Source organism: Dipodomys merriami, unplaced genomic scaffold, assembly GCF_024711535.1.
Source record: "Dipodomys merriami isolate MVZ:Mamm:240054 unplaced genomic scaffold, mDipMer1.0.p SCAF_148, whole genome shotgun sequence".
Lineage (NCBI taxonomy): Eukaryota > Metazoa > Chordata > Mammalia > Rodentia > Heteromyidae > Dipodomys > Dipodomys merriami.
In genome coordinates, this window is record NW_027202804.1 from 2906934 (window position 1) to 2924446 (window position 17513).

The following is a 17513-nucleotide window of genomic DNA, read 5'->3' on the forward strand; positions in this document are numbered from 1 at the left end:
GAGGCCCTGGGTTTGATTCCCCAGCACCACATAAGCAAAAAGAAAAAAAGCCGGAAATGGCGCTGTGGCTCAAGTGGTAGAGCGCTAGCCTTGAGCTGAAGAGCTGAGGGACAGCGCCCAAGCCCAGAGTTCAAGCCCCCACGACCAGACCCCCCCAAAAAAAAATCCTTTGAAATTCAATTTAGAAATTTGTGGTGTTGCATGGCAATAACATTTCATAGTGAATTAAAAGTGGGAATGAAGGATAAGGGTGTAGCCCAGTGGTAGGCTGTTTGCCTAGTATCTATGCAAGACCCTGGTTCAGACTCCAGCACAAGAAAGAAAGGAAGAGAAGGGGAAAGAAGAAGGGAGAGAGGGAGGAAGTTAGCAGAGAAGGGAGGGAGGAAATAAATTAGAGTCCCCTTTTACAGAACTGTGTTGTCCTAGTCCAAAAGAGCGCCTCACCTTACAACATAGGTGAGGCAGGTTAGTTATAAAGAAGAAATGCTGAAACCATCCCTGTCTCCCACTCATGAATTAGGAGACACCCAGGGGTTCTTTTCTCCTCTCTCTGTATTCCCTTTTTTTTTTTTTTTTTGTCAGTCGTGGGGCTTGAACTCTGGGCCTGGGCGCTCAAGGCGAGCGCTCTATCACTTGAGCTACAGCGCCACTTCCAGTTTTCTGGTGATTTATTGGAGATAGGAGTCTCACGGTCTCTCCTGCCCGGGCTGGCTTTGAACCACGATCCTCAGATCTCAGCCTCCTGAGTAGCTAGGATTACAGGCGTGAGCCACCAGCGCCCAGCTGTACTCCCTTTTTAAGATTAAAAGGGGACCAATGTTCTTTAGGGAGAGAAATGTGACAGGAGAGGAGACAGGTGAGGATTTATTATATTCTTTATTATATATTCTTTTTAATGACTATAAGAAGGGTGTTAAAAATAAAGTAGTTAAGCTTCCCTTCATTCTAATGCTCTTAAATTACAAGATATGGGGGTTAGCATTCTCCTTTGAAATGGTAAAAACTCAACAAGATTCGAATATAAGTTTCTTCTAGCCCTCACTGGTGGTTCATGCCTATAATTCTAGCTTTCAGAAGGATGAACTGAGGACTGAGGTTAAAAGCTAGCCCAAGTAAAAGCCAGAAATGGAGCTATGGTTCAAGTGGTAGGGCACTAACCTTGAGCAGATAAAAAGCTAAAGGATAGTGCCCAGGCCCTGAGTTTAAGCCCCAAGACCAGCACAAAAAGAGGGAGAGGAATTATTACTACTTAGCACAAACCTCACACTATCTCTTTTTTTTTGGGGGGGGGGGGTCTGGTCGTGGGGCCTGAACTCTGGGCCTGGGCACTGCCCCTCAGCTCTTCAGCTCAAGGCTAGTACTCTACCACTTGAGCCATAGCACCACACCACTTCCAGCTTTTTTTCTTTTTGCTTATATGGTACTAAGGAATTGAACCCAGGGCCTCATGCATGCAAGGCAAGCGCTCTACCACTGAGCCACCTTCCCAGCTCTCACACTATCTCTTGACACAAGAATGTGATGCTTGCTGGGCATTGGTGGCTCACGCCAATAATTCTAGCTACACAGGGAGCTGAGATCAGAGGATCACGGTTCAAAGCCAGACTGGGCAGGAAAGCCCTTGAGAATCTTATCTCTAATTAATCACTGAAAAAGCCAGAAGTGTCGCTGTTGCTCAAAGCGGTAGAGCACTAGCCTTGAGCAGAAGAGCTGAGACAGCATCCAGGATCGGAGTTCAAGCCCCACCCCTCTCCCCAAAAAATTTTTTAATTAAAAAATATATATATACAATGATCTTTTAGCGTCTTTTCAGTGAAGAAAGCTCTGGATAAAATAATAAATCCACACCTGCCTCCATGGGTCACACCTATAATCCCAGAAGGGGCAAAATTGCCATTTCCTCATCTTGCCTCAAAATCTTCTGCATTTGAACTATTGGTTTAGCAGGAAGAAGCACTTCTGTATAGGGATCAATTAATGTCATCTCGGGAAAGGCACCTGGCTTTTCACCCAGACTGCAAATGTGTTGTAAGTGATTGGAGTTCTGTGGAACCACCCTGGGGGTTCATAGGTGACCTTAGGGAGAGTTTCCGTTTGTTTTTGTTTCTTTTAATTCAGGGCTAGAGCTCCAGCTTGGTTTTATTCACTCATGGCTGGTGCTGTACCACCTGAACCACAACTCTACTTCTGACTCTTTTCTGGTGTTTGAGGATAAGAGTTTCATGAACTTTCCTGCCTGGGCTGGCTTCGAACCGTGATCCTCAGATCTCAGCCTCCTGAGTAGTTAGGAGTGCAGGCGTGAGCCATCGAGGCAGTGATAGAGGAAACTTTTGGACAAATCTTTTACACACTTAACCTGTGGACAGACTTCATTGAACGGGAACATTCTCTTCTGCACACACAAAGTAACAGGGGAAACCTTTTTTCTGCAGAGGTCTATTTGCATATTACAACATCAATCTCGGGTCGTACAGAATTAATCAACACAAGCAGAAAGGGCCTGAGATGCTCAAGAAGCCTCCAAGTCTGACTTGGTGGGTGGGGGAGGCTTCTGAGGTCGGCTGGACAGAAGTCACCCCCCAGACCTGCGGGTAAAGTGAGATCGCCCTGACCCCGCCCTCTCCCTTTAGCCCCACCCACTCCGACGCCGTGCATCCTTCCTATTGGTTCCTTTTCCGCGCCGTCGGTTGCCGTGGAGACCAGAGCGATGGCAACCTGCAGAAGCCAAACTTGGTAATCCCGCCGCCCCAGGCTTCGCGCTGGGGGTCCGCAACGTGGAACCCGGCTACGTGTGGTGGCCCATGGCGCTCTATGAGATCTTCTCTCACCCGATCGAGCGCAGCTACCGCGCGGGGCTCTGCTCCAAGGCCGCGCTGTTCCTGCTGCTGGCCACCGCGCTCACCTACATCCCGCCGCTGTTGGTGGCCTTCCGGAGCCACGGTGAGCGCGCCCGGGGCCGGCCCACGCCGGCCGCCCGCGGCCCGCACGCCCCGGCCGGCCCCCCTGACCCCCTTCTTGTGTCACGCAGGGCTGTGGCTGAAGCGGAGCAGCTACGAGGAGCAGCCGGCCGTGCGCTTCCAGCACCAGGTGCTGCTCGTGGCCCTGCTGGGGCCCGAGCCCGGAGGCTTCCTGGCCTGGAGCACGTTCCCCGCCTTCAACCGGCTGCAGGGGGACCACCTTCGCATCCCGCTCGTGTCGGTGCGTGGCTCCCGCCTGGGCCCCCCGGAACCGGGCAGGGGTGGCATGGACGGGGGGCGGGCTGCCGGGGACCCCAGCCTAGATCTGCAGGGCTCGCCAGCCACCGAGGACGTGTGCGCCTGCGCTGGGCCTGCAGGTAAGTGGCCGCCCTGCAGACCTGCCGTTTCCTTCAGCTGCTCCCCAGAAGCCCACGCCGCCCCTGGAGTCAGCCCTGCTGGCCCCCCCGGGCGCCCTGCCCAGGTCAGAAGTGTGGGACAGCCTGGCTGGGCCCGGGCGTTCCCCGGGTGTGGCGGGGTGGGAGTCCCCTTAGAAGCGCTTTAGGCCCGGCGCGGCTTTGGGAAGCCCGGGGTCCGGGCCTCGGGACGCTGGGTAGGACGGGCCTGTCTATGCAGATGACCCGCCGAAGCCAGGCCGCGGATTGGTTAAGGCTCTGCCTGTGCCCTGGCCGAGCCACGCCTTTCTGGGCGTGCAGCACTTGCCCTTAAACTCCTTTTCTGAAAACATTTTCCTTTACAAGTGTGACATGTCTGTTTTCTCCTTTTTGCAAAGTTGAATTTCTTTGAACACCTCAGAGAGGTTCGGCTTACAAGACAAACTTGTGTTGTGCGTGTGTGTGTGTGTGTGTGTGTTTGTAGGGAAATCACACTTTTCCTCTAAAGAAGGTTTAGAATGTTTACAAGGCTTATTGGTTGGTTGTGCGAATAGCAAGAAAGATGATTCTGATTACTTTCTCTGGTTGCTTGAATTTTTTTCTTTTTTATTCTGATTGCAAAAGTGTATGTTTATTAATGTCAAACATAGAGTTACAGGCTACATAATGAAAAAAATTAAAGACTTGGTACAAGTAATCAATACTTGTTAGTCAACCTTATTGGTTTTTGTTTGTATGTTTTTTACATGCTACTTCCTTTCCCAAAATGCAAACAAACTTTGGGGATTAGGAGAGCAGCTCAAAAGAGTGCTTGCCTCTCATGTTCAAGGCTCTAGGTTTAATCTAAACATTAAAAAAAATTCCAAACAAAATTAACATGCTAGTTTTACTGAAAAATAGCAGTTTATGTCTTGAAGTTTTGGTAAAACTTTCTTTTTAACATCTTTATATTGCTCTATTTGTGTCTAAGAAATAATCATGAGAAAAGCTTAGAATAATCCCAGAAATAGAAGTAAAATTAGGTTTCCTTCAGTCTTTTTACTTGTGCATTCACCACTACTGGCTGGCTGTGTGGCTTGAGAACCATATACTGTCTGTTTCTGATGTGCAGTTCAGACAGACTTTCAATAGAAGCTAAGACTGATTCCATTTTTTGTCCTCTTATTTATACTTATTTTATATTTTATGCTGGATTTATTCCCATTTTTCATAGCTCTGTGTGTGTGTGTGTGTGTGTGTGTGTGTGTGTGTGTGTGTGTGTGTGTGTGTGTGTGTGTGTGTGTGTGAATCTTAGGGCTTGAACTCAAGGCCTGTGCCTGAGCTTTTTTGCTCAAGACTGGCACTCTACCACATGAACCACAGCTGGCTTTGAATGGTGATCCTCAGATCTCAGCCTCCTGAGTTGCTAGGATTACAAATGTGAGCCGCCAGCACTTGGCCTGCCCTTGGATTTTGTTTATACCCTTTGTTCTGTGATAGCTTTTTCTACTGTTTCTACTGTGCCATCTCCTCTTCTGGACTAGGAACGATTTGTTCGTGCTCAGTGAGGATCATTAGAGTGGCAGGCAGGGGGAGCTCAAGTGTGAACTAAAACCTAGGTAAGTTCTGGTACAAGGTTTGTCTTGGGTGCTTTGTTTGACCAGAGATACAACATTAACCCTGCCAGTTCAGCATTACTTTCTGCATGTATAATTAAGTAGCTTATATTTCCATCACCAGTGTACGAGGGTCCTTTCTCTCCCAATTTCACCAGCGTTTGTTGTTGTTTGTATTCTTGATGATGGGGCATGTGTACGTGTGTGTGTGTGTGTGTGTGTGTGTGTGTGCTGGTCCTAGGTCTTGAACTCAGGTCCTGGATGCTGTCACTCAAGGCTAGCACTCTACCACTTGAGTTACAGCTCTCCTTCTGGGTGTTTTTGGCAGTTAATTGGAGATAAAGAGTCTCACAGAGCCGGGCGCTGGTGGCTCACGCCTGTAATCCTAGCTACTCAGGAGGCTGAGATCTGAGGATCTCGGTTCAAAGCCAGCCCGGGCAGGAGAGACCGTGAGACTCCTATCTCCAATAAACCACCAGAAAACCGGAAGTGGTGCTGTAGCTCAAGTGGTAGAGCGCTCGCCTTGAGCTGAAGAGCTGAGGGACAGTGCCCAGGCCCAGAGTTCAAGCCCCACGACCGACAAAAAAAAAAAAAAAAAAAAAAAAAAGAGTCTCACAGAAATTCCTGCCCAGGCTGACTTTGAACTGCGATCCTCAGATCTGTCTCCTACATCGCTAGGATTACAGGGATGAGCTACCAGTGCCTGGCTGTTTTTGTTGTTTGGTTGTTGTAGACAGGGGATCTTGCTAAGTTGTCCAGGCTGGCTTCAAAATCAAGATCCTCCTGCCTCAACCTGTGGAGTGTCTAGGATACTGATGTGCATGGCCACGCCAGGCAAGATTTTTACATGTTAATGATAAATACTTTTAAAGGAAAAAAAATAGTGACTGGCAGTATGAAGCAAAGTCAAATTAAAAAAAAATAAAAATTTAAAGTCAGGTAAGCATATAAAATGATGCAGTCACTTTAGAAAACAGTATAACAGCTTGATGGTGGCTAAAAACTTAAACAGAGCCAGGTGTGGGGATACACACCTGTAATTCTAGTATTGAGGCGGCCAAGCCAGGAGAATGAGGCGTGTGAGGCCTGCCTACGCTACATAGATTCTGCCTCTACAAGGAAAATAATTTTTTTTTAATGTTATTCACTTACCCTTAATCCTATTGCAGCATAAAACTTGTCAACGTATTTATTCCTACTGGCACTGGGGCTTGAACTCAGAGCTTGGCTGTTGTCCCTTATTTTTTTCACTCAATGCTAGTGCTTTTACCACTTGAGCCACAGCTCCACTTCCAGCTTTTTGCTGGTTAATCACAGGTAAGAGTCTTACAGACTCCCTTTCCAAGGCTGGCTTTGAACTTCGATACTCTGCGTAGTTAGTATTACAGGCGTGAGCCACAGATGCCTGGCTATTTTCTAACTCTGAACATAAACCCACACTCCTTTACCACATTTGAGAATCTGCTCAGAAAGCCCAGAAGCTGGGTTTTAGGTGAAGGTTTTACCATAGTATCAGGAAGTGGTTTTGCAGTTGGCAATTTTGGAAAAATATCTGTCTTGCTTCTGTTTTACTTACCTTGCACAGTGTTGTTCCTAAAGTGTCTGTATTTTTTCTTTTTTTTCTTTTTCTTATTGGTTCTGGTCGTGGGGCCTGAACTCTGGGTCTGGGTGCTGTCCCTGAACTCTGGGCCTGGGTGCTGTCCCTCAGCTCTTCAGCTCAAGGCTAGAACTCTACCACTTGAGCCACAGCGCCACTTCCAGCTTTTTTTTTTTTTTTTTTTTTTGCTTATTTGGTGCTGAGGAATCGAACCCAGGGCCTCATGCATGCAAGGCAAGCGCTCTACCACTGAGCCACCTTCCCAGCCCCTGTATTTTTTCTTATTCCGTGTGTGTGTGTGTGTGTGTGTGTGTGTGTGTGTGTGTGTTTGTGTGTGTGTGTGCTACTAGGTTATGAATTCAAGGACTTGCATTTGCTAGGCAGGCTCTCTACCACTTGAGTCATGTCCAACCATAAAAATCCATGTTTGCCGTGCACTGGTGGCTCACGCCTGTCATCCTAGCTACTCAGGCTGACATCTGAGGATCATGGTTCAAAACCAGTCCAGGCAGGAAAAATCTGTGAAACTCCTATCTCCAACAAACCACTCAGAAAACTGAAGTGGCTCTGTGCTAAAGTGGTAGAGTGCTAGTCTTGAGCTGAAGAGCTGAGGGACAGCGCCCAGGCCCAGAGTTCAAGCCCCACAACCAACAACAAAAGCAAAAAATTCCTATGTTTTCAATGCATTAAAGTATGTTGAGAAGAAAAATCAGAGCAGCCTTTTCTGGGTGCTGGTGGCTTGTGCTTATAATCTTAGCTACTCGGGAGGCTGAGATCTGAGGATCCAGGTTTGAAGCCAGCCAGGGCAGGAAAGTTTGTGAAACTCATATGCAGTTAAGCAGCAAAAAGCTTGAAGTGGATGTGTGTCTCAAGTACTAGAATGTCAGCCTTGAGCCAGAAAAGCTCAGGGACAATGGCCCAGGCCCTGAGTTCAAACCCTAATACCTGTACACACACACACACACACACACACACACACACACACACACACACACACACACTTGTTCCAATTGTTCCAAACTACTCTATATCTCATAAGAATAAGATTACAGTATGATTCATGGCCAGGCACCAGTTAGATTTTAGGTACTGGCACAGAATTTGTGCTGAGGAAGTGTTATGTCTCTGAATCTCTGTTAACACATGTTATGCTTATTTTAAACTGACTGGAAGTAAAGAATTGATTTCATCAGAGGCCCACGTGGCGGCACCAATGGAAGATGCATCATTCCACCCTCACTCAAGCCCAAGGCTCGCTCTGATCCCTCCCCTCCCTCTCCATGGCCTTCACCGCTCTGCCTGGCTGCCCTGGCCGCTGGGCACTGAGAACACAGCACCTTGGTTAGCCTGGGTCACTCTTTCCTCAGACATTCCTGTGTCTCCTCCCGTCTTCATTCAGGTCATCAATGCGTTAGATCATCCTGAAAACTTCCTGTAGACTTTTCTGTTTCCTTCCACCCTCATCATGCTCTAATTTTAGTCTGCTCCATTTTTCTTTGTGACACTTGGGCCTGCGTGATATTATTAAGTCTGTATTTGTTTGTGAGTTATTTTCTACCCTTCTTAATGGAATTTTTTTAGTTCTGTTAGCACGGGGACTTTGTTTTGCTTACAAAACATTGTGTTTGGGGCTGGGAAGGTGGCTCAGTGGTAGAATGCTTGCCTCGCATGCATGAGGCTCTGGGTTCAATTCCTGAGCACCACATAAGTAGAAAAAACTGGAAGTGGTGCTGTGGCTCAAGTGGTAGAGCATTAGCCTTGAGCTGAAGAGCTGAGGGACAGTGCCCAGGCCCAGAATTCAGGCCCCACGACCAGAAAAAAAAAAAAAAATTGTGTTTTCAACATGTCAAACAGCTGCCTGGTATGGTAGCACCTCTAAAAGCCCTTGTAAGATTAATGGGTGAATGTGATGTATAGACAGCAACTGTGGCTCTGAGCCTTGGTTCTGGCCTATGTATATTTGAAAATGTGCAGTGATCCAGACTTACTCTCTGGAGTGTGTGTGTGTATGTATGTGTGTGTGTGTGCACACGTGCGCACGTGTGCATGTGTGCGTGTATGCACATGCAATTGTTCATGCTTGCTGGTCATGGAATTTGAACTCAGGGCTATGACACTGTCCCTGGGTTTTTGTGCTCAAGGCTAGAGCTCTACCACTTGAGCCACATGCTCCACTCCCGGTTTTTCCATGGTTAATTGGAGATAAGAGTCTCACAGACTTTCCTGCCCAGGCTGGCTTGGAGTGAGAATCCTCAGGTCTCAGCCTCCTGAATAAGTAAGATCACAGGTGTGAGCCACTAGTGCCCAGCTTCTGGGTTCAGTTTCTAACCATGCCCAAAAAATGGGGGGGGAGGGGCATGCAGGGACCAGGTACTGATGGCTCATGCCTGTAATCCTAGCTACTCAGGAGGCTGAGATCTGAGGATTGCAGTTTGAAGCCAGACTAGGCAGAAAAGTCCATAAGACTCATCTCCAATTAACCACTCAGAAAAAGCCAGCAGTGGTGCTATGGCTCAAGTGGTAGAGCACCAAGTGGAACACAAAGAGGCTCAGGGACAGCACACACGCCCAGAGTTCCAGCCCCAGGTCCGCAAAAAGGTGGTGGGGAAGAGAGGGACAGAAACCTCTTTCTTTGGGTTTTGTAGACTAGAGAAGAAGACAGGAACCTGGATGGGAAGATGGACGTGTTACATTTTAGACTGGAGCTTCCGCTGCAAGCCACAGAGAACGTTCTTGGTGTCCAGCTTATCTTGACCTTCTCCTACCAACTGCATGTGAGTCCGCCCTTAGCGCCGGTCCCCTCCCCTTTCGGCTTTAGGAACACAGCCCTCCTACTAATTCCTAGGAAGAACCATACTGTAACTCTGCTCTTTCCTAGGTGGGGAGGAAAGAATGTAACTAGGCAAACTGAATGTTTTCCACTGGGGTCGTATTTACTTCTATTTATATTTGTTATTGTATTTATTAGTTATTAATTGTAGTGATTTGTTTTTAATTAGTGAGGTGTTTATGGTTCAGAGGGTTCTGAGCAGGTTTCCTGCCTGCGAACCCAAGTGTGTCCGGATTCATCACTTTCAGCTGCAGACAGGTGATTCTTGAACCCAGAGCCCTTCAGCGCTGATGTCGGTTGGTTTTGTCTCTCTCCTCCTAATGGTTTCAGAGGATGTCCACGTTCGTGATGCAGAGCATGGCGTTTCTCCAGTCCTCCTCTGCCATTCCTGGGTCCCAGTTACACGTGAACGGGGACCTCAGGTTACAGCAGAAGCAGCCTCTGAGTTACAGCGGCCTAGATGTCCGGTACAATGTAAGGATGCTTCTGACTGCCCGTCTCTTTTTCTGTGGGTTTTTAAAAATCACATTCTTTGAAGAGGGAGAAATTAAAGTTAGAAATAGCATTTTCTCTGTGGAAGGAACTTCTTGTCATAAATTCTTTCAAGATATGGAGGTGGTATACCTTTACTTATACCTAGAAAGAGAGACAGGAGAAAAGTCTTTGCCTCTGTGTGTTTTGTTCATTGCTTCAGTGGTTTTAGCCCATCGTGGCAGGGAGTGCAGGAAGGGGCAGTCACTTCCTGTTGGACTGGAAGCAGAGTAGATCACTAACAGGATGGGGCGAGGACAAGATAAAGTCCACAGGGCTTACCCCAGTGACCTGTCTTCTCCAACCAAGGCCTACCTTCCAATAGTCTTTTCAATTTTTGTTTTATTTTGTGCTAGTCCTAGGGCTTGATCTTAGGGTCTGGGGACTGTACCTGAGCTTTTTCACTCAAGGCTGGCACTCTGCCATTTGAGCCACAGCTCTACTTCTGACTTTTTGGTGATTAATTGGAGGTAAGGGTCTGTGGAATTTTCTACCAGGCTGGCCAGGAACGTCAATCCTCAGATCTCAGCCTCCTCAGTAGCTATGATTACAGACATGAGTTACTCAGTGCCCAGCTCTTTTCAGTTTTTAATTCATCAATGGATTAAACCATTCATTAGGTCAGCTCTAATCCTATTTGGTAATGCACTCACAGGCGGGCCCAGAAGTGTGCTTTACTAATCTACATGTGGATCAATTCAATCAAAATTAACTATCACATATCCCAAATGATCATGTAAAATGTTCATATAAACACTAAAAGAAAAAATTAGCCAGCACTTACTGAACGAGTAGCATATGCCATCCCTGAGATAAGGGGTTTACAACTGGGTGTGGAGGTCCTAGCACTTGGGAGACTAAGATGGGAGGATCACTAAGATGGGAGGATCACTTGCCTGCACTACAGCCTCTTTTGAGTTTATCTTTTTTGGGGGGGCAGGGGGAGTGCGGGTGTTACTGTGTTTATACTATAGCTTTAAAAGCTGTGAGAGGTGGACAATGACCCTTTGTTTCCATCCCCACATAAGGAAAGACAGAGTAAAAGGATTAAAATGGTTACACTGGAGTTTATTCATCCTTTATTTTTTTTCCTATTTTGGGGGTTCATCGTGGGGCCTGGGCGCTGTCCCTCAGCTCTTCAGCTCAAGGCAAGCACTCTTCCACTGAGCCACCTTCCCAGCCCCAAGTTAATTCATCCTTGAAGAAAAGATTATTGATGGTGGAACAGGTCACCAAGAATAAGCGGATGTTCTCTGGGACCAGCTCAGGTGGGCAGGGCTGGGAGGGACACTGACACCTCGTCCTCCTGCCCCCCTCACAGGTGTCTGTGATCAATGGGACCAGCCCTTTCGCCCAGGACTATGACCTTACCCACATTGTGGCTGCTTATCAGGAAAGGAATGGTGAGTCACGGGCAGGCCATGGGACCCATGGTGAAGGGAATTGCAGGTGTGGGGCAGTGGAAGCAGATAGAAATAGAACCTTTGGGAGCTGGGAAGGTGGCTCAGTGGTAGAGCACTTGCCTTGCATGCATGAGGCCCTGGGTTCGATTCCTCAGCACCACATAAGAAAAAAGCTGGAAGTGGCGCTGTGGCTCAAGTGGTAGAGCACTAGCCTTGAGCTGCAGAGCTGAGGGACAGCGCCCAGGCCCAGAGTTCAGGCCCCACGACCGGACCCCCCCCCAAAAAAAAAAAAAGAAAAAGAAATAAAACCTTTGTCATAATTAAAAAAAAAAAAAAACTCAGCCATTGGAGAGTCAGTGGCAGGAAGAGCACAGGCTCCCCGGGGTTTGTGGATTTGGTCGCTGACTTCACACACACATCCCCCCCATGCCCATCCACCACCCTGCTGACATCCATTGTTCCCACCGCCCATAACCTGTCCCACCACTGGCTTGGTAGCTTCCTTTTCTTTTCTTTTTTTTTTTTTTTTCTTAATGTGTCTGTAAGCCTGATATATTCCCTATATCACACCTGTAAAAGAAGCCCAAGAAAATTTGCTATTCCCACTTTTCAAATAGAAATAGAGCTAGACATGGTTATTTAAGCCTATAATCCTAGCAACCTGAGAGATCAAGAGGACTGTAATTTGAGGTCAGATAGGACCAAAGGTGGTGGTGGGTGAGGGGGAGTTCTCAAGTGTCCAGCACCTCTGGGTATGGTGGAATACCACGGCTGTTCTCAGACATGAGGAAAGCACAGTGGCTGAGAATAATGACACATAGCTGTCATCCCAGTGATGTAGGGAAGCACAAATAGGAGGATCGAAGTCCAGGCCACCCAAGACCATAAAGCAAGACTCTGTCTCAGTTAACCAAAGTGTGGCTCTAGTGTAGAGCAAGAGCAAAGCCCTGATTCAATCCTCAGTACTTCCCTCCGAAAAGAGAAGAAACATTTGGGTACAAGGCACCCTATCTATGTAGGAGGCGATTGATCCAGTAGGACAGAAGCACCCACAGTTCTGGCTGCAGGCAGAGTTTTGTCCTCACAGGTGAAGTGCACAGGCCTCACCAGTGCTGGACTCCACACACTGGGCCTGGTGAGTGACCTGAGATTTTTCCCCAAAGGCATCAAAATGGGTATGTGGAAACCTGACCTCCTGGGTACTATAAACAGACATTTCACAAATAGGAAACCTATAATGCCCATAGGTCTTCCTAATTTTAAGCAATACAGTACCAGTATATTCCAGGAATAGAAGTTTTTAAACAAAATGAAAAGTCATGAGTCTATATTCTCTCCTTTCCTCCTTTTTTCTTTTTCTTTTTTTCTGGCAGCAGCGGGAACCTGATCCACATCCTCGACAAATGCTCTGGCACAAAGCTCCACCTCAGCTCCACCTCACCCTTTTTTTTTTTTTTTTTTTTTTTCACTTCCTTTAGTGCCAGTACCGGGCTTGAACTCAGGACCTGGACACTGTCCCTGAACTTTTTCACTTAACACTAGTGCTCTACCATTTCAGCCACAGCTCTATTTCTGACTTTTTTTTGGCGCTTAATTGGAGACAAAGAGTCTCACAGACTTTCCTACCCGGGTTGGATCCTCAGATCTCAGTCTCCTGAGTAACGAGGATTACAGATGTGAACCCCTGGACCCTGGCTTCCTTCCTTCATTCCTTATCCATATACTGAATCTCTATACAGCTATTGTAGTGTTAGAAATGCTTTGGGATCCAAGTTGTTCTTATTTATTCAACTCTGTGATATGTTTCCGCCTGACTGCTGCAAAGTTCTAATCCATATTATTTTCACTGGCACCTTAGTATGCATCCAGCAGTTCAGTAGTTGTAGAACACAGACCATTTGCAAGTCTTTTTTTTTTTTTTTTTTTTTGTCGGTTGTGGGGCTTGAACTCAGGGCCTGGGCGTTGTCCCTCAGCTCTTCAGCTCAAGGCGAGCGCTCTACCACTTGAGCTACAGCGCCACTTCCGGTTTTCTGGTGGTTTATTGGAGATAGGAGTCTCACAGTCTTTCTTGCCCGGGCTGGCTTTGAACCGTGATCCTCAGATCTCAGCCTCCTGAGTAGCTAGGATTACAGGCGTGAGCCACCAGCGCCCGGCCATTTGCAAGTCTTTGACATAGTGTAACAAATATTTTAAATAATGTGTAAGAAACTCTCTTTCCTTTTAATGGTTTTCATTCTAAAGTGCAGAAGATCCCTTTAAGAATCAAAGGATATCTTTAGTCCCTAATATTAATGGTCTGGATCGATCGTTAATGCTTGTATTGCAGTTACCACTGTCCTGAATGACCCCAACCCCCTCTGGCTGGTGGGCAGAGCCAGCGAAGCTCCCTTCGTGATCAACGCTGTCATTCGCTACCCCGTGGAAGTCATTTCATATCCTTTCTGTTAGATAGCCAGTGATGGCTCAGTTTCCACAAAAAGAAGAAGGGAATCCTCAGCTATCCCAAGTAGGAACAGATGTGGGATGCCAGCCTGAGACTGAAAATTGTTCCAGTCCTGGTGTCTGTCTGCTGTTCAGAAAAAAAAAAGTTCATTTCCTGTTCACATTTCTTTCTGGGAAATTCTAGGTTAGAACCATCCATATTTATGCCTTAATAATCTTTGGTTATCCCTCTGATCTTAAGGATATTAGAAAAATTCTTGCCATTTCCCATCTGACCTGAGCCTTAGCATAACTTGCTTCCGTGTCGGCTGTGCCCCTTAACTGCCTGTACTTACCAACCAGGCTTCTGGGAGATGATCAAGTTTGCCTGGGTCCAGTATGTCAGCATCCTGCTAATCTTCCTCTGGGTGTTCGAAAGAATAAAAGTTTTTGTGTTTCAGAATCAAGTGGTCACCACAATTCCTGTGACATCAGTGTCCCAGGGAGAGGTGTACAAGCAGCACTTGTCCTAAGCAGACGGTCTCTAAACAACTCCTTGGGATTGTGCTACCTCATTGTCTTCTGCCAGCTGCCATCCTATGACACTTCTGAAAAGAGCCTACTGGACACCGTGAGCTTGTGTTTTCCCCTTCAGAGACAAATTCTAAGCACTGAAGAGACCATCAATTTGCGGGAAGGCCTGTGGGTTCCTTTGTGTATGTGCTGGTACTAGGGCTTGAACTTTAGACCTGGGCACTGTCTGTGACATTTTTTGCTCAAGGCTAACACTCTACCACATGAGCCACAGTTCTACTTCCTGCTTTTGTTTTGGTGGTTAATTGGAGATATGAGTTTCATGGGCTTTCCTGCTGGGGTTGACTTCAAACCACAATCTTTAGGTCTCAACCTTCTGAGTAGCTAGGATTATAGGCATGAGCCACTGGCACCTAGCTTCTAGTTCTCGTTTGTTTTTGTTCCTGCCTTATCCTCGAATTTCAGGAGAAAATTAGGTCAAGTTCGGACATCTTAGAATGAGTCCCATCTCTGGTCAAGCAAAGACTTTTCCTTTCTTTGAACTGAGCAGCACTGTTCAACTCTCCCCCCATTGTAGGCCACTCTACTGCTTTTCAGAGTTCGGGGATAAATATGCAAATCCCCAGTATGCCCCTCCCTGGGTGTCCACAATTCCCATTCAGAACTTTGATTTCCAGGATGGAGGCTTTTAATTGGAGAATTGGAAGGGGGCGTGACACTGGAGGGGGCTGGTCCCAAAAGCTTGTGTGGGGTGGGCAGGCAACCCTTAAGGAAAAGAGCACTGTATACCTGCCCTCCCATCTAACAGATATGTGCTGTCATCTGCTCAGCTGAACAGCCTTCTGTCCCTGCCCTACTCTGTCTGGCTCTTTGCCCTGCCTCTTGCCCTGTGTCTGTGCCCCTGGAACAGGAGAGTGGAGTCAGCAGGGCCGGTTCATTCCGTCTCCCCCACAGCAGTGGGGGACATAAGGCCTCTAACAACAGGTTCTTTCTCTCTGGCCCTCACCCAACAGTCTGGACCCTTGCCACTTCTCCTCCTTGACCGCCTTCCCCCTCCTGAAAGGATATGGGTGACAGAGGCCTTGTTGTTGGTATTGGCTCCCACTCCCTGACAACCACAGAGTTTATCTGGAGGGCTAGCCGGAAGCCCAGCTACTTGCATTTCCCTTGACTGAAGAACAGGGTGCCCAGCAGAGAGGCAGCTTTAAGGAGGACAAGAACCACAAGGAGGGAACGAAGAGGGTTGCTAGCCAGAGCACCCAGCCTGGCCATTAGAATGACAGGCGGTGAACCCAGATCTCCTCCTAACTAAGCAAGTGTCTGCAGACCAGATGGCTAGAATGGGCCTCTGTTCTCACAGACACCAGCCCTGCAACGCTGTCTCGCTCTGAGTAAGCAGGCTGTCTCCTTGAAGGACAGATGTTTGGCCTCGTGATTCCTTCCCCTACCCCCATGTCCTTAGTACGAAAGGACATACCTAGCCTCTGGGACCTATACGTCATACCCATCCACAAATACAGCCTTTCAGTGTGTGCCTCAGTTTACCCAGGTAATTCTTATTTCCAAAGCACCTTTCTTTCCTACTGAACAAAATAAAAATTTTGGAAGCAAAACTACTTGGAAGTACTCAAGCAGCAACAATAGTTCCTTTATCTTTTCTTTTAAGATTTAGAGCTGTCTGCCTTGAGTAGAAAAGCTAAGGGGCAGTGGCAGGGACCTGAGTTCAAGTCCCAGTTACCAACACACACACACAGACACACACAGATACAGATTTAGGCCTGTCTATATGCCTCATTTGTTTTTTATTCCCTGAGACTTAGATGAAAAAATAATCTGTGGTGTGTTTTATAACTTTGTAATTAAAATGTCCAAAATGGAAGTGTGCCTGCGGCTTTTTAGAGGGAGAGGGCTGGGAAGGGAGAGAGTGGAGAGGCCAAAGGTTGCACGTGTTTATCCAAGTTCCTCACCAGCAGCCTGGCTCTGCCAAAGCTCTGGCCCAAAACCTTGGAGCTTTTGTTAGCTCTTTGGCAAACGTCCCCTAGTCCAACCCCAAGTAAATGGGAGTTTTCAGTGCAATCCACATGGCAAGCGGAAGACACAGGCTGGAAAATTACAACTATGTCTGGTGAATACCAAGTTATTTTCAGATCAAATGTTGGTAACTTCTAAACCCGACTCACATAGCAGAGTGAGGAAAATGCAAGAGATTGAAAATGAGAAATACACAGGAGTCCAGTGACTGGGCTGTAACCCAGAACTAGTGAGAGTTGGAAGTCATTTCGCGGTATTGGAGGGAGGGCAGGGAGGACTGCTAATATCATCAGACGACCAGACTGTTGGAATCAAGTGAGGCCCCATTTAGTTTCCATTGCATAAGGTGAATAAAATTTCTGCTGGCCATCAATGGCTCACACCTGTAATCCTAGCTACTCGAGAGATAGATCTGAGGATTGTGGCTCAAAGCCAGAGCAGGGAAGGAAAATCTGTGAGACTCTTATCCCTAATTAACCACCAAAAAGCCAGATGTGGAACTGAGCCTCAACTGGTAGAGTGCTAGTCAAGTGACAAAGTCAAGGAAAATGCCCATGTCCTAAGTTCAAGCCCCAGTCCGACACACACAAAATTTTATTTTTTCCATTCTTTTCTCTCTCTCCAGTCCTCTTCACATTTGCACATTGTGAAAGAGTTTTTGTATCTTTCTGATACAAAAGTAAAAGGTAAGTTATAACTGCCTCCTGGGGAAAAACATATGAATTGCACAAATGAAAGAAAGTAACAGTTGTGATAGGCGCTGGTGACTCACACTTAGAATCCTAGCTACTCAGGAGGCGGAGATCTGAGAATCATGGTCCATAGCCAGCCCAGCCAGGGAAGTCCGTGAGACTTTTTCTTTTTTCTTTTTTTTTTTTTTTTTGTCATGGGGCTTGAACTCAGAGACTAGAAGCTGTCTCTTGAATTCTTTTTTTTTTGGGGGGGGGGTTCGGTCATGGGGCCTGAACTCTGGGCCTGGGCGCTGTCCCTCAACTCTTCAGCTCAAGGCTAGCGCTCTACCACTTGAGCCACAGCGCCACTTCCAGCTTTTTTTCTTCTTGCTTATGTGGTGCTGAGGAATCGAACCCAGGGCCTCATGCATGCATGGCAAGCGCTCTACCACTGAGCCACCTTTCCAGCCCCTCTTGAATTCTTTTTTTGCTCAAGGCTAGAGCTCTACTACTTGAGCCACAGCTCAAGTGGTTAATTGGATTTAAGAGTC

General features: G+C 47.2%; 1 protein-coding gene across 2 annotated transcripts; it reads left to right on the forward strand.

The window, feature by feature from the left end:
* The first annotated feature begins 2687 nt into the window (after window positions 1-2687).
* On the forward strand, window positions 2688-16140 carry LOC138826700 (transmembrane protein 231). 2 transcript variants are annotated; one of them, XM_070021947.1, is made up of 7 exons: window positions 2688-2940; window positions 3029-3198; window positions 9187-9315; window positions 9702-9845; window positions 11224-11305; window positions 13632-13736; window positions 14078-14354. In XM_070021947.1, the coding sequence occupies exons 1-7, from the start codon at window positions 2802-2804 to the stop codon at window positions 14257-14259; spliced, it is 951 nt and encodes a 316-aa protein (XP_069878048.1). In that variant the 5' UTR covers window positions 2688-2801; the 3' UTR covers window positions 14260-14354. The 2 variants fall into 2 exon arrangements, with proteins under 2 accessions (XP_069878048.1, XP_069878049.1); XM_070021948.1 differs by lacking the exon at window positions 13632-13736 and having other exon boundaries at window positions 14188-16140.
* Window positions 16141-17513: the final 1373 nt, after the last annotated feature.

Bases quoted from the DNA above. Each gene is read 5' to 3' on its own strand.
- LOC138826700 (XM_070021947.1), top strand. From the start codon at position 2,802: ATGGCGCTCTATGAGATCTTCTCTCACCCGATCGAGCGCAGCTACCGC. The intron at 9,316-9,701 runs GTGAGTCCGCCC...TAATGGTTTCAG, and splicing joins CCTTCTCCTACCAACTGCAT to AGGATGTCCACGTTCGTGAT. The intron at 9,846-11,223 runs GTAAGGATGCTT...CCCCCCTCACAG, and splicing joins GCCTAGATGTCCGGTACAAT to GTGTCTGTGATCAATGGGAC.